Source organism: Pan paniscus, chromosome 1 (genome assembly GCF_029289425.2).
Source record: "Pan paniscus chromosome 1, NHGRI_mPanPan1-v2.0_pri, whole genome shotgun sequence".
Classification (NCBI taxonomy): domain Eukaryota; kingdom Metazoa; phylum Chordata; class Mammalia; order Primates; family Hominidae; genus Pan; species Pan paniscus.
In genome coordinates this window covers 4,686,842-4,704,418 of record NC_073249.2, presented here as the reverse complement: position 1 = coordinate 4,704,418, position 17,577 = coordinate 4,686,842, and the positions used below count along the sequence as shown (strand labels likewise).

Below are 17,577 nucleotides of genomic sequence, written 5' to 3'. Positions count from 1 at the left end.
ACAAATTGCTAAGCTGCAAACATTTCAAAACTAATCTTTAAGAATGAAAAATTTGTTTTTCCCTGAAGATTTATTTTTAAAATATATTCCTTATAGATTAAGGAAGAGAACCTCCTCGGTAATGTGCTAAAAGGTAAACCTGGAATATTAAGCCTCCCCTTCTACGGTTGTTTTGACATACAAACATGTATTCTGAAGTTAGTTTAGGAGATATAATAAAGAAAATAGGACCAAGAAATTCAGTAAAGTAGATAAAGAGCAGGGTTGGATAGGCTAGAAGGAAAAAGGGAGTAGGACAAACTTATTAAAGGAGATGAGAGCAGAGAGCAGCATCAATATAAAAATCACAGACTAGGTCACAGGTAAAAACGCAGAAAGGAGAAAAGAGATGGTAGCAAAGACAGGGTTCTGTAAAATCACATTTAGTGGTTAAGAACACTTGAGGACAGATTGCTACTTTTAAACCTGAACAGGGCGGGGCGCGGTGGCTCACATCTGTAATCCCAGCACCTTGGGAGGCCGAGGCAGGTGGATCACGAAGTCAGGAGTTTGAGACCATCCTGGCTAACACGGTGAAACCCCTTCTCTACTAAAAATACAAAAAATTAGCTGGGCATGGTGGCACGTGCCTATAGTCCCAGCTACTCAGAAAGCTGAGGCAGGAGAATCACTTGGACCCACGAAGCAGAAGGTGCAGTGAGCCGAGATCACGCCACTGCACTGCAGCCTGGGTGACAGAGACAGACTCTGTCTCCAAAAAAAAAAAAAAAAACAAAAAAACAAAAAACAAAAAACAAAAAACAACCTGAACATACTATAACAGTAATTGAGTGTTTTAAATGTGAGCTAATTCAAGGGGAAACTAACTATACTAATGATTTTCCTCAATTATGTATTACAGGTTGAGTCTCCTTTATTCCAAATACCAGAATATTTCAGATTTCAGATTTTTTTTGGACTTTGGAATATCTGCATATAAATAATGAGATCTCTGGGGGGTGGGGCTCAAATATATACATGAAATTCATTTATGTTTCATATACACCTTACATATCAATTGAGGCAATTTTATACAATATTTTAAATAATTTTGTGCATGAAACGAAGTTTGTTTCCTCTTCCTCCTCCATCCTCCTCCTCTACCTCCGCCCTTCTCTTCCTCCTCCATCCTCCTCCTCCTCTACCTCCGCCCTCCTCTTCCCCCTCCATCCTCCTCCTCCTCTACCTCCGCCCTTCTCTTCCTCCTCCACCCTCCTCTTCCTCCTCCATCTGTGGTTGTTTACCAACACCAACATTCTTGACTCTGAATTTATATGCTACTGATGAGTAATCATTTCCTTACACTTATTCACACACAAGTACTTAACAGTCAAAAATATGACATACCACCAATACAGTGGAAAAAATGTGTTCAGGGTAAGTAAGCAGTACAGCAGCAGCACCAGAGTATCTGTATCAGCTGGCAAACAGCAGCAACAACGAAGCAGGCTTCCAGTCTCCACCTGTATTCTATATTTCATTTATTACCACAGTTGGCACATCCAGCTAGTACACATGCCACTTTATTGCCCTCTGTGGGCACGCTTGTGTGGGGGAATGTGGGCGTGCATGGAAAAGATATATGAAAGCTGAAAGGGGAGAAGGCCTTTTTTCCCCTGGAAACACTGAATAAATTGTGTGCGTGCCTATGTTTGGACTGTGACTCGCTGCATGAGGTCGGGTATGGAACTTTCCACTTGTGGTGTCATGTCTGTGTTCAAAAAGTTTCAGATTTTGGGAGCATTTTGGATTTCAGATTTTTGTATTACGGATGTTTAACCTGTATTTGTATTATCAAATTCCCCTCACACCCTAATGAGATGGCCAAGGTTAATGTAAACACATCTCTAAAAATCCAAGAGATCAGGAAAGGCAAGAATCCAGGACTATTTATTTTAAGAAGATGGGCATGGATATATTGTATAAAAGCAGCATTTACTTCATTTAGAAGGAGGGACCTAAACGATTCCCCTTACATCTGTGTAGCATGGGAAAAAACAAAAATTCCCTTTTATCCCTGAGTTGTAGCAACGAAAGGAGAGCTCCAGATCCTCTAGAAAACAAGACTGACAGTGTGCAAACTCAGGAATTTCCTAGTTTTGTCACCCACATATTGTAATTCTAGCTATCTTAAGATAAAGTTTGTAGATGACCAATGTGTAAAAAAATCAGGACTTATGACATAAGATGTTGGTCTTCTGTTTAAAACACTGTTTATAATGAATAAAACTTAATAACTGACATTAAAAATTTGTCTATAATAGCCCGAAATTTTAAAGTATAAGACAAACATGTTGTTTGTCTGGCATAAGATCCTAATAAAACTTTACAAAGAACAACTGGTTACCAAGTAGACTCATTCTTTCATACCTTTTCCTTTTTGAACATTTTTCTCTGCTTCTTCAAACAATCCAGGTAGATGAATTACCACACCATTTCCTAAAGGAAAACCAACAAATCCCAACGGTAAACATCTATAATTATAACTCAGACATATGTAACTTAAAGGACATTCTGATTTACCACGGTGTGACCACAGAAATGATTCCAAGTTTTACACAGGAGTATAATTTAAATACATAATGGAACATAATATAGTGAATATAAAACACTAGAATTATACTCAATGAAGTTGAAAATTTCTTGAAAACTAAGTGAAATACGTTTTTGAAGGAAACTAATTATGTAATTTTAAGCAAATGGAACATGGTCACAGTACATGCTAAATCAGTATTTTTCAAGTTGGGGAATCACACCCTATTAGTGGTCATAAATCAATTTAGTAGGTTGTGATAAGGATTTTTAAAAATTAAAAGGAGAGTAGAAAAGATCAGATTGCATCATTTGTTGTAAGGGTTCAAAATAAATTCATGAACCTCTCATATTTCTTACTATGAGTCATGGTTGAAAGTATTTGGGGAAAAAAAAGTATTTGGAAAACTGATTCAATGATCTAATACTTCTTTACAGAATTAAGATTGTCAGTGAGCACAGATGAATGCAAAGTAATCATTCCAAAAAGTATTACTGTTAAAAGATCTTACAGTGACAAATAGCCAAAGTCATGTATATTCCAGAAGGTATCAAGGTCAAAATTAATAAGAGATCAATGAACCATCTGGTCAGTGAGAGATGAAATCAGTTTTGACAATAAAAAATAAACGCCATTATCAACTGGTGGGGGGGAATCTCCATGCAGTTCAGTTTATATACTTACCAATGAATGCAGTGACATTTGGATTAATTATTCCACTGGGTAAGAGATGAAAATCATATTCCACAGAATCCACAACAACTGTATGGCCAGCATTATTTCCTCCCTAAAATGTAAGATAGGGGAAAATTGAGCCTGATGATAAATATGACAAATAACCTATCTCCCTCCAAAGTGAATTAATGACTTCCTGCCAAAAGGTCAACTTAAGAGAGCCCAAATATTTACCACCTCTACTCATTTGTAAAAGGCTTTAAAATAGTTTGGCTGTCTCCTTTCCCCACTGTAGAATACTTGAGTGATTATCCTGAAAGAATATAGAAATTGGGGAATTCAGGTTTCTGAAAGACAGAAAATCATATTCCTTCTTAAAAGAGGGGAAAAAAAGTGAAAAAAATACATAGAGCAATTAGTCTGTCTTTGGCTATGGAGGATTATGGCAATCTAACCATGATATTCCATCTACACACACACAAAAAATCTCTTAAGATAGAGTAATCTATCCAGTTACCCTAACTTGATGTAAATATTCATAGAATTCCCATCGTCCTAAGAGTGTGTCAAGCAACTCTGTGACCTGAAATTTGTATTCTTACATGGACTTAACAAGTATCTCCCCCAAATATTGGTTATCCTTGGCCTCTGATTTATAAACCAGTCTTGTAGGTTTGGTTAGTGACAGATCCCTAGAACCTGCTCATCTCTGGATAAAGTAATATCCTGGCTCAAGGAACTGCTACACTGAGAATCATACTATAAACCCATGATTAAATTTCCATTCTATGAAGCTTATGCAGAAATAACAAAATGGAAAAAGTCAAATTACAAAAATTAGGTACAAAGGAGACTAAATATTAAGTAACCAGATAACTTTTCTAAGTTTAAAAAACGTGGAAGAAAACACAAGTTTTTACATTTATGTCAGCTGATTACATGTATGTTTAAACTTCTATACAATATTAACACACTTTTAAAAGTATACTCGGGATGTATTTGCAACAAATAAAAACTTTAACAACATCCTTCTATAACATTAAAAAATACTAATCAAAACTATATTGCCTCAGAATCACTAGGCTGATCGTGAGGCTATTTTTTTCATTTTTCATTTTTGTTGCTACGTAGTATTACATACATTTATGTGGTACATGAGATATTTTGATACAAGCATATGAGTAATAATTATATCCAGGTAAATATGGTATCCATCACCTCAAGCATTTATCCTTTCATTGTGTTACAATCTAATTATACCGAGTTATTTAAAAATGTATAATAAATTACTGTTGACTGTAGTCCCCTGTTGTGCTGTCAAATACTAGATGTATTTTTATCTAACTATATTTGTATACCCATTAACCATCTCCCCACCCCATACCCCACTCTTACCACTACCTTTCCCAGCGTTTGGTAACCATCCTTCTACTCTCTATCTCCATGAGTTCCACTGTTTTAATTTTTAGCTCCCACAAGTAAGTGGGAACATGTGAAGTTTGTCTTTCTGTGCTTGGCTTACTTCACGTAACATAATGACCTCCAGTTCCATCCACGTTGTTGCAAATGACAGGATTTCATTCTTTTTTTGGTTGAATAGTACTCCACTTTGTTTATGTGGCGTTTAATATATGCCATACGTTAGTCTTCAAAGAGTTCCTTATCTGCCTGGGTAACGCTGCTAATTATTCAAGGCTCATGGGCTTTTTAGCTAGTAGATAACGAATCCTGCCAGAACTGGGTACTTCTCTTCAAGGTAGCAACTTCCTTTCTGGCCCAGGGTCATGTCTAGAAATTTGTCCTGGAACTAGGGCCTGTGACGGGGAACTCAGGACTCCGCCCAGTGCCCTGCCCCTACTGTGGCTGGGATCCAAACTGCAAGACCAAATCCTCCTGACTCTTCCTTCTCCTCAAGTGGAGGGAAGGAGCCTCTCCTGGAGCTGCATGCTGTGCTGCCTGCGGTTGGGGGAAGAGGGGCACAAGCACTCCCTTAGCTTCCTTGGCTGGTGTCTCACTAGGTCACATGCCCCCCAAGTCCACTGGCTCCAAGTCCAGCACAACACCAGGACTTGCCCAAGAACTGTAGTCTTTGTGGCCCAGACTATCTTCCAAGTTTATTTAGGACCCCAGAGCACTTTAGCCTGTGCTGGCTAGGCTTGCTGGAACTCAGGTTCTCAACGCTAGAATGGGCAATTCCCCTCTGGCTAGGGCTGATCTAAACGCTCCCTCCGTGGGCACTGGCTGAGTTCTGCCCAGTGTTGCTTTCTACTGTGACAAGGGCAGCACTGAGTTCCGATGCAAAGTCCTACGATCACTGCATTCTCCTGCCTCGAAGCACACAGATTCTCTCTCAGCGCCCCATGGCTGCTGGGGGTGGGGAAGGGGTGGTATCAGCAATTCAAGATTGTCTTTCCTACCCTCTTCCATGCCTCTTTCAGTGATAGGAAGTTAAAGCCAGGTACTGTGATTGCTCACCTGATTTTTGGTTTTTATGAAGGTGCTTTTTTGTGTGGATAGTTATTAAATCTGGTGTTCCTGTGGGAGAACAATTGGTAAAGGGTTCTGTCTGACCATCTTGCCCCATTCTGCCCGATTCACAAGGTTATTTTTAACAAATTGAATGTTACAACTTTTACCAAATCATCCCAATTATGAGGTCACAAAAATGCTAGAAAAATAGGCCCTGCTAAAAAAAATCTTCAAAAAGCAAATACCTATTTACATGGTGTTTTGCACCATATAAAGCAAAGAATTCTTTGAAAACTAATGTATGGCATATATTTAAAAAAAAAACTTGGCAGTGTTGGGCTAAAATCTGTAAGACACACTTTGGAAAGGCACAGGCAGACGGAAACAGGGATGATGGGCAACACCTTCAAGTGATACCAAAAAGGGAACAGAGGCATTATTTTTTACTATTTATTTTTTAATAAGAAATTCCCGCATATGATACAGACACCAAGTGGCACAGAACTATGCACAGTAAAATGTGAAGCCTTTCTCATACCCTTGCTGTAAGACAACCAGTTAGCACAAGTTTTTGGTGTCCTTCCTGAGGTGATTTATGCATATAAAACATATATACTGTTTTATTTTACATATACAATGGTAGCAAACTATATACATGTGGGCAGCTTGCGTACTTCCATAACCTTGCAAACAGAATCATCTCATTCTTTTAACAGTTGTATTTTACCCTTTTGTAAATGTATATATATATCATAACTTATCATACTGGTCCCATAATGAGAGGCACTCAGATTGTTTCCAATCTTTTGCTATTATAAACAATCTTGCAATAAACTTCCTGGTATGTATCATTACTTCACACTTGTGTAATTTTATCATCAATTCTGATAGAATCCTAGGACATATATTATACACCAAAAGAACATTAATTATCTTAACTTAGTTTTTTTTTTTTTTTTTTTTTTAGACAGAGTCTTGCTCTGTCGCCCAGGCTGGAGTGCAGTGGCGCGATCTCGGCTCACTGCAAACTCCGCCTCTCGGGTTCATGCCATTCTCCTGCCTCAGCCCCCCAAGTAGCTGGGACTACAGGCGCCTGCCGCCACGCCTGGCTAATTTTTTGTATTTTTAGTAGAGACGGGGTTTCACCATGTTAGCCAGGATGGTCTCGATCTCCTGACCTTATGATCCGCCCGCCTCGGCCTCCCAAAGTGCTGGGATTACAGGCGTGAGCCACCGCGCCCGGCCAACTTAGTCTTTTAAAAATAATTCACAGGATAATTCTTACCTGTATTTCAGTTCCTCTTGTTATAAATTACTAAGTTTAATAAATTTTTACTAAGTTGTTATAAAGTATTTGGTAATTTTGAGACAACAAATAAGGTATTATTATCAAAGTCAAACCAGGTTTTTTTTAGAGATGGGGTCTCACTATAGCCCAAGCAGGCCTTGAATTCCTGGGCTCAAGCGATCTTCCTGTCTCAGCCTCCTGAGTCCCTGAGACCGCATGTGCATGTCACCCTGCCCAGCTACAACCAGTTTATTTTTTTAAAACCAGTTTTTAGGCTGGGCACGGTGGTTCACATCTGTAATCCCAGCATTTTGGGAGGCCGAGGTGGGTAGATCACAAGGTCAGGAGACTGAGACCATCCTAGCCAACATGATGAAACCCCGTCTCTACCAAAAATACAAAAAATTAGCCGGGCGTGGTGGCGGGCGCCTGTAGTCCCAGCTACTCGGGAGGCTAAGGCAGGAGAATGGCGTGAACCCGGGAGGCGGAGCTTGCAGTGAGCCGAGATCACGCCACTGCACTCCAGCCTGGGCCACAGAACCAGACTCTGTCTCAAAAAAAAAAAAAAAAAAAGTTTTAAAAAATTCATCATTTGCTCAAGGTTAAAAATAAACTAATTTTTGGAGTAGACCCTTAAAGTAGGTCTCCTAATTTACACAAAATTACTTTTATAGATATACCAATATAATCATTTGATGATATTATTTGACAATTATTACTGGTAGTGAATGACAATGTTCTTATTGTGTAACAAAAGCTTACTCTCTTAGCTAATATTTTACCAAGACAGATAGTAATGATGGAATTAACCATAACAAAGAGATGATGGTTGCTCTACACACACACACACACACACACACACACACACACACACACACACACACAATTTTTTAGGCAGATGGTTGTGATGGATGACTTTAGGGGGAAAAATTGGCTTAACTCCCTACGTTTGTCCAAGTTTATAGGCAGCTCAGGCTGGAAAGTTCAGCAGTAAAAGACAAAGTCACATGGTGGTATAAAGTTTGCTCATTCAAATATTAGTTATTGAAAAATAGCAACATTTTTCAATAACCAGTATTACATTGATTATTATATGGTTTAAATATAATTTAAGTTGTTTCCGTATGGAAATATTGTTAAATATACCCAGAAACACCCGAGATTATCCTACATGGGATTTAGGGGGAAATATCTAAGTGCTTATTTATATTTGGTCACTAGTGCTCTGTGAGGCAGTTGGGGTGTAACTTTTAATCTTGAAACGCACACTACACAGAAGGGTCTTCAGGCAAACTGAGAAGGAGCTGCTCATAAGGAGTTTCTTGATGAGGTAATCTATATATGAAACAAGTTTTAGTATACTGTATTTTATAAAATGCAACAGATAAAGATATTTGAAGTGCCTATTTGGATGTTAACCTAAAATATTCAGATTATGTAAATATGCAAAATTCACCTTGGGAGCTCAGGCAATTGTCCTCAAACAGAGATTATACTGGTTCAAGGAGAGGTCACATATTAGCAGACAGCAAAACAAAGCATTTCAAATATGAGCACCATAACCAAAAACAGTTTCAAATACGAGCACCCCCTCAGTCTCCCACCTACGTATTAGAAGGGCAGATGGAGCTGCTCCTACATGGGCCCATGGGCAACTCTGTGTAGTATGTGCCAGGATGAGCAACAGCAAGGATGTGTTTGATTCATCATGTTTCATGATTCTCCCAAGCAGCACTGGGGAGGCCAGATAGTACCAAACAAATGATGGGAGATATTTTGTTGTTGTTGTTCTACTTCTAACGGAAACATACAATTTCCTTCTCAATCCAAATTTTCCACAAACCAAACTTGGTAAGTTATCTCCCACAAATGTATTAGCCTTATAATCACATTAACAGTTACACTAACTACCTCCTGCTTCTTTGCCAAACTCCCATAACACTTATGATCCCAGTCACTCTTGTAGCATTTAACAAATACTTTTCATTATCATAGCTGTATATTCTATATTACTTAACAAAAAATAAGAATATGTTCAATTAATAGTTATATAAACAAAGGGCTATGGAATCTCAACGTTGTTTCTGGATCAATTATATCCAACAGGGAAAACATTTAGTAATAAATCTCAGAGTCAATTTTTTGAACTTTGTTTTTCCTAGAAATAAGTCATATTTCTGAGTTGATAAAATGCTTTTCTGAACATACGTTTTTGGTATCTGGCACAGTCAACCACATGTCTGTCCATTTTTGTGTAGCCTTTATACAGTACAGATTTCACTGTATAATATTCACTTGCATCTGAATATTAAAAACATTTGACATTGTTCTTTTCAGTCCTCACAACACCCCTATGAAGTAGATGGTACTGACTATTCCACAGATGGGGAGGCCTAGGCACGGAAAGGTTTAGTGGCTCCTCACAAGCCACGTGGCAGGGAGGCGGAGTGGCAGAGTGGCGGAGCGGCTCTCCAGCCACGTGCTGACACCGCCTTCTCATTCACACTTCCATCAGTGCCACAACACTGCATGGCAGGCTTTCATGTTGAGGCCAATTTTTAAACCATTTTAATTCTGAAATATACCCTACCCCCCACCAACACCCCAAGAAACAAAAAACAGCATGAGTCCACAAGTAGCTACGTGGCAGGTTTCTTTGAGGAAAAGCATAAGCTTATAATGCCTTATATGATGTTCTTCTTATATTAAATACCAAGAATAAATGCAGGTTAATTTTATTAAGGTGAACAATGTATGAAAGAAAATTCAACTGCAGTCACAAAACATCCCCTAATATAGTATATATTTTACCAATTTTCTTTGACTGTTATTCTTACATTAAGATGAAATACAAAGAAAATATTAAATAAGCTTCTTAATTACCAGGAAAAAATATATCTCATCACAGAGCTATGAAATAAACTGGAACATCATGATAGAAACAAAAAGCAGGACTAAAATTCTATGTTCTCAAAGCTGAAAAGCAAAGTTTCTGATGTATGCTTTTAGTTTTTACAATCAATACATAGCTAATTTTCATTATTTTAATTAAGGTTAAAATAATAAATACCAATTTAACTCTATTTTTTGTTCCACAAAAGCACTACAGGTCAATAACATATTAGAGTTTTGGAAAACAATTTATAAATAAGAACAATCCAGAACAAATGCTTCCTCATACCTTATTTTCCTATACAAAATTAACTCCAGGTTAGTTATAGCTTTGGTATGCTCAGTCCCCCTCCTTTTCCCCTACTTTGCAAATCATAGGAATCATCCCCCCAGCCACAGCAAATTGATCCAGGCAGGGAAACATGTTCCAACCTGAGCCAGTCAGCTCCTCTCCCTTGGGAATCTGAATTTGAGTACTGAGAAGGAAAGCAATAGCAGTCTGAGATGCCTGTCACCTAAGGGATGCATCCTAAAGAAAAAGGTTGCCAGTTCTACCTGCTGAAATTCCAGGAGCAGGCTTCATCTCAGGCCACCATCCTGCTCTTCCTTTAAACAAATCCCCATTTTGCTTGAGATAGTTTCTTTCCATTGCTTGCAAACAAAGAACACAAATGATTCACAAAAAAAACTTACTACAACATAGTATATATACACCTTGCTGAATTTACATCTTGTACTAGTGAAACTGAATATTAAAATGATTGCTAGATATTAATAACATTTTATGCTGTCAAGGACAATACTTTAAAGCATTACTGCAGGATAGAGGAATGATATAATAGTATTTAGTTATTCTGTAACTGTTCTGTTTTTCCATGCATTGCTTTTCTTCCTAATTTGATGTTAAGTTTAAGGAAGTCGGAAGACAAGTGTTTCGAATTTTCTTTCCATGACTCCTCAGAACCAGAGGCTGTCAAATCCAATTATAGAATAAAATTTTGGATCAGGAAATGCTAATATGTGTAAGCTTCCAGCTAAGAAGCTCCAAAGGTCCAGGGGAGGTTAAAAAAAAAAAAAGTTCGGAAAGGAATTAAATGATATTAGTTTACAAAAGTGACTCTTGATTCTTAACTTGGTTTCACTACTGGGCCTTCTCCTTCCCTAAATCACTCCTTTCTTCGCTCCCCCAAGTGCATTCCTGCTGTGGTAGAGAGATGAAGGCAGTGAATGATCCGCAGTGTTGTAAACCTGAAACAATGGTCTCTTTTCCAGAATACAGGCCCAAGTGTCAAGGGCTAACAATTTCATGCACAAAGCCCAGAGGCATTTTTCAGGCTAGTTAGGCCTCTGTGTCTTATCTTTGTCCTTTCGCTTTGAATATATGAACAACCTACTGTAATCACAGAGCTCAAAATGAACATCAGGAAGTCAGTGGCCACTATGGATTACAGGAGAGAGCAGCAGTGTCTCAGATCCCATGCCCCTGAACTATTTCAGCAACCAAAAAAGGGTTGCTATTTTTTTGTCTAATCTTCAAACTTCTTAGGAGCCTAAAAATCTTTGGAGTCAATGCTTATTATCTATGCTGCTTTCAGGGTAAAGACTGTAAGATCTGTGTCTCCTCCTTTCCAGATGAAACATGTTACCATTCACCAAAACTGAAGCACTTATCAATCCACAGCAATAAAGCAGTTATAAATGATGATTGTTCTTTCATGAAAGCATTCACATAACTGCAATTAGCTTATGATTCCAAAGTAGAGCAGGTTAAGTTACTACCAGCAAGTTGATCAAATTTAACTATGCAGCAGTAACCAGACACACTAGACAGCAAGAGAAAAAAATACACAGGGTATCTGAATTTCTTTCTAGCAAAGATATCCCAGCTCAGTTATCCATTAAAGGTTTAAAGGTATCCACTTTACTTTGCATGATTATAGTTACCTTCTAGTTTCACACACACATACATGTCACAAATGATGAAAACCTCAGATACCTTATATTTTAGACCTAACATTACTATTATGAAATAACTTCTCACAATGAAAGTGGAAAGGGGCCTTGCCTGAGAGAATCTTAGGTTCCTAATTAAGAAGCTTTAGACTCTGGGTACCAAACTCTAATATTCTTTCACACTCACCAAACCAGGGTCATAGATGAGGCCATAAGACATCCAACCAAAAATGTATAAACCAACGATGTCACACAGCTCTTTGTAAATCTTTGATAAAAATTCACCTAATTACATTCATGAAAATATTTTCTTAAAAACACATTGAAATTAAACTACAGATTTCAAGTCAAAAAAGTTTTCTCACTAATAAAATTCTTCCTTTAAAAAAGATGTTAAAACTTAATATAGACAAAAATCTCATTTTTAGAAATCTCATGGAGCCTCTTTTTAAAAAAGAATTTTGTTATATGAATCAAATATAAATTTTGGTTCAATGTAAAGAACTATCCCATCCCAGAGCCAGAGTAGCCACAGGAACTCCCCTTCATTTATTGTTCTTTTCATTGCTTTCAGCAGGCAATACTGAATGTTGATGTTTCTGTTGATAAAAGTATTACAATAGTCACCAATTTTAATTTATCAATATGTAGCTCATCCACACTAATCTTTGGTGTCAACATCTGACACAGTCCCTGAGAGATAAGAGAGCTGGATTCGTATCCAGTTACAGCAAGAAAGCTATTAAGTAAATATCAATTTATTGGTTCATTCTAGATTTGCACTAGGCAACAGTTTTTCTTAGAGATACTTGTAAATATCCAACAAACCCATCCATTCCCACCAAAGTTAAAGAAACAGAATAATTTTGATCAGACACCACTGAGATGGTCTCATACACGTTTAAAAACTCATGCCTCAAAAGTAGAGCTGACAGGATACTATATTTACTAGCTGCAATAGGACATCCTCATTGACCGAACATTGAGATTTACTGTCCTCAGCGGGGAATAACTAGTTACTAGAACCCCACATGGCATTCAGTCGAAATATGTTGAGGAGATACATGAAAAAGATATAAATATCAGTTACCTATTTTCTCCTAAAAACAAGAGATAAGATTTTAATATAAACAAAGACTTTGAATGGTACGATGTAAAAAATTCCAGCTGAAAAACTAAATAACAAATGTTAATCCAAGGAATGCTAGGAATTCCACCTTAAATGTATGCCACCAGTCAATTAAATTGTCCAGAGAGATGTTAAAACAATTACAAGAAAGGGTTACTATTATTTATTTCAAATAAATTTCCAGGGGTGATCTTGCCACCCAGAATACATTGGTTGAGTATTTCCCTTCTGCTTCATATAGTATTAGGTGCTACAGAATAAGAAAAGGAAGAAGTCCCCCTTTTGAGAAAATTTACATTCTAGTAGAGAAAGCACAGTAACCAAACAGAACAAGATTTAACCTAGTATAACAGACATTGGTAAATACTTATATACTAGGGAAATGCTATAAATGATATAAAAAGAATCAGAAAATGGAAATAGCAATTGTTATAAACCTGGAAGAATGGCTTACCTTAAATGCTAATTACCTACTATCCTTAAAATTATGGGAAGTAGTCTGGCAGATCATTTTAGCTGTACGAGGTCAAGGCATTAAATAATACTAACATTATTTTCTTTTAAATTATCTTTCACCTTTTCTATTTCAAGGAGAAAGTTTCAGTTTGCTGCTGGTATGTCTTTTATGCTTCTTTAACACTAATAGTGGTTTCAGACCTTCAGCAGATACTTGTATCTAGCTAGAAAATAGTAATATTTTTTCAGTATGTTTATTTTTATAGCAAGCTTTTATAAACATATATCAAGTGATGGGGTGTGCTTTCCCTTATGACTAACTTTAGTATTTTCTCTTTTTATTGACTTTGAAGCCTTGGAGAGAAAACACAGGGAACACTGCTCTAGCCTTTCCCGATCACAGGCAACTTCATGTGTGTCATTATAACCAAGACCACCAAAGTTACTTTCCTCAAGAACAATAAGTAAGCCTTTGCTTAAAGCCTGGTATAAACTACTATAGTTAAGAAGTTTCTGTAGCTTCTACTCAGCAAAATAAAGAAAACAAAGCACAGTATTTTACTTTGAGAGAACTGGGGAAAAAACAGTATTAGGCTTCCTTTTGTGATGCCAGAAAGGGACTTTCTTGGTCCCATACTTTAACCTCTTGAGAAACGTATTAGACTAGTACCTTTCTCCATCCCGACCTTCTCAACACTTTTGCTTACACAGCAGTTGTCTGCCAGATTGTGAGCTCCTTGTGGGCACAATCCCTGCCTTTTTCAGATTTTTGACTCCCAGGCTAAGTGATCCCCTGCAGATACTCAATGTTTACTAGATGAATGACCTGTACCCAGGGTTGGGCCTCTATTTAATTCTTCTCTCTTCTTCTTAAAATAAATATTGATTTAAAATTAAGGCATCAGTAGTGGTTGTCCTTTGATGCAAGTCCTACATATTTATGGATCTGGGGAAACTACCAAGTTATAAATAACTCCCCATAAATCCTGAATCTGAACAACACAGGCCTTAAGCGCTTTTAAGAGTGAAAATGCCACTAGGTTTGCATCTATTGTTTCCAAAAAGGCATTTTATACATTAAAATTTATCATTAAATGCAATGTCAGTTTTTCTTTTTAAAACTATATTTTATGTTGGGAGAAAGTCCTTATGAGTCTACTGGCGAAATACGGATACATTATGTGTACATCACTTCTGGAGAAACAGTACTGAAGAAAATTTGAACTCATGACATAAATATGGCAGAATATATTAAACTCTAACAAAGGACATATTTTCACTAACACACAAAACTTAAGACATCAAACGAGGCAATCCAAGCTCACAATGTCTTACTGTTGATTTTTTCCAGCTCTCTATACACACTCACTAAGAACTTCAACATTCCAATTTTATAACCTAGGGGAACTTCATTAAGTAGATGCCAGCTTACTAGGGCTAACCAAATAATACAAAGTTACCAAGGTAAATCACAAAAGAGATAATGCTTAAATCTATTCATTACTCATCTATTTTTTGCTAACAAGACTAATAAAGAATCCTAATGATACACTCTTAAAAAGCACTAAAAGAACATAAGGATTCTATAAGGAAGGTAGTTAAGTCAGAAATACACAGGTGAGGGAAGTCTGCCCAACAAGGCCCCTCATTTGTTTCTCCACTATCTTCAGCTAACATTTTAAAGCCAAACTTAGTTCCTTCTCAATCACTTCTCTAGCCTTTCCAAGGGCATCAGATCAGGTTGGTCCATGACTTCAAGACTACTTTCTCGGTAACATTAGTAACACCTTCTCCAAGCTACAAACTACTTCTAATATTTCTCCATAGAATATTAAAATTGAGGATCCTTTAGAATAAATACCATAATGGTTGTGTTCTCCAAACCTTCTTACAACCCATAGTGTAGCTCAACCTGAGCTATTTCCATATTAACGAGATGTCAAGATGTCAGTGAAGGAGGCACACAGGCCTCAGCCTCTCTCCCCCTGTCGACAGCAAGAAAGTTCGGTATTCGGATACGTCTTCCCCACAGCATGACCAGATCTGAATGTAAGACAAAAGGTAGGTAAAGGCTGGATTTCTGGAGTATTTCCTAAGAAAGTGCGGGGCAGGAATTTAATGGCAACACCCTGAAGATTGCTAAGGTACAAAGTGTGTTGCCAGAGGGGTGGAGAAATAATAGGCTGGAAGGGAAGGAGGGAGAGGTGGTAGTGACAGTTTCCTAAGAGGCAATTAGTGCAACAGCTATTTCAGAATGGGCAGGGTGGATTTCCAAATGAAAACAAAACAAAACGAAACAAGGTAAATCAGAGAATATTTGCAGTATTTGCATTTAGCTTTTTAACATACCTGTGATTTCATTGTTTCTGCATGCTCAAAATGGTATTCAAGGGGGCCTATAACTTACTAGAACATATACAGCATGGCACCATCATATCATGCCATGCATGTTCAAAAACAAATATTCCTGCAACCTAAACAGACAGCAGTTAACTTCAAATATTACATTATGCTTTGTTTTGAAAGTGGTTATTGCTCATCTGCTTAGAATTTTGAAACTGGAGAGAGTTATCTGAGAGCCTTTACAAAGGCCTTACCCTGTATGCTGCGGCAAAGGAAACGACAAATAGGAAGAAAGCTTACACTGAAAACCACGTGTCTCCCGTTAGAGGTACATTACCACCTCGTTTTCCGAAAGTTCACTTTCGATGTCACCTTAACAATGCAAATATTTATTTCTAAATACTCAATTTGACATCCATGTATTTACTTCCCTCACTTTTTTTGAACAGAGAAGGGATTCCTTCCTCTAGGACCAACTAGTAAAAGTAATTTCTCCTTAACTTTAATGTATGGAGCACACTGTAAAAACAAAAGCAAAAACAAGAAACTCAGGGCCCTAAAACAACAGTCCAAAGCCCAGAGGTGGGTGGGTTTGGATGTCAACAAAGTGGACCAGAGGAAGCAAAGCACTGCACGCCACGGTCCTGCAGATGGGGGATCGGTGAGTCTGATTTCAGGACGTTTCGAAACAATCCACTCCCACTCCGCCGCCCTGGGCGGGGCGGGGGGGCGGTGATGGGGGGTTCTGCCGTCGCGCCGGGTCTCCGCCCGCAGTCGGAAGAGTTGGGAGCAGGCCTCGGGCGGTAGCTCCTCAAACTCGGACCGCATCCCACCTCCACCCTGGCCTCAGTCCCGGCGCTGAGCACCACTCCCCAGACGCAAAACTGCAACTGCCAGGCATCGCGCATCTCTCAAAGGCTCCCCGCCAGCCCACCTCTTCCTCCAGGGCCACCCCAAGTTTCACCCGACGCTCCAGGTCAGGGGTCCCCGACCTCCCGCCATTTCTCCACGTAGCCGCAGCTCAGGACAGGAGGAGAGAGCCTCGAGGTGACACCTCATTTTGGCCAGTGGATCCGGGTTCTGGGTCCGAGTTCCCGGGCACCAGGAGCCAGGCAGCCCGAGCTCCCGGGCCCGGCTTCCCGTGAGAGGCCCGTCGCCTCACCTGGCAGCGGCACACGATGTCGGCGTCCTGCGCCAGCAGGTCCACCACCTTCCCTTTGCCTTCGTCGCCCCACTGCGCACCGAGCACCACCGTCACCCGGTTTCCTCCGGGCCGCGCCCTGGAGCGGCCGCAATCGCCGTTGGGCAGGGAGGATGCCGCCGGGTAGGTCTCGGCGAACGCCATGGCTCCAGTGACGCGAGGAAAGCCCGAAGGAGAGGCGGCCGGCGAGGAGTGAGCGAACTGAACTGCTCTGCGGCCGCCAGCCACATGCAGAGGAAGAAGGAGCCAGAGGCCGGCCCCGCCCCCGCCCCGCCGGGCCGCCACCCTCCAGCCAGTCCCCGCCCCGCTCTCCGCCACAGCCCGCTCAAGGGGGTACCATGACTGCCCCGCGCAGGCCGGCCTCGGCAGCACCGCCCGCAGGAAGAGGCCCTGGTGGCGGCAACGGCCGCCACCCCGGACCGAGGCCACGCCCCTTCCGCGGCCTGGCGCGCCACTCCTGTGCGAACCTCGCGAGCGGAAAAGGTCAGGGGCGGGGCTTCGAGAGCGCTTCCCCTTCAGCACCCCGCCTACCCGCTCTACCTCTCGCTTTCAAACTGGAGAGGCGCGGAAGCGCGTGTGGAGCGTCGGACTACAAATCC

The 17,577-nt window shown here is 39.6% G+C and overlaps 1 protein-coding gene across 1 annotated transcript in view; it reads right to left on the bottom strand.

Moving 5' to 3' along the window:
• Positions 1-17,122, bottom strand: part of ADSS2 (adenylosuccinate synthase 2) — a 43,045-nt gene extending 25,923 nt beyond the window's left edge. Inside the window, exons 1-3 of the mRNA XM_003807994.5 lie at positions 16,940-17,122; positions 3,257-3,359; positions 2,410-2,478 (exon numbers count right to left, since the gene is read on the bottom strand). Coding sequence (XP_003808042.1) covers positions 2,410-2,478; positions 3,257-3,359; positions 16,940-17,122 — 355 coding nt within the window. The remainder of the gene's footprint in view (positions 1-2,409; positions 2,479-3,256; positions 3,360-16,939) is intronic.
• Positions 17,123-17,577: the final 455 nt, after the last annotated feature.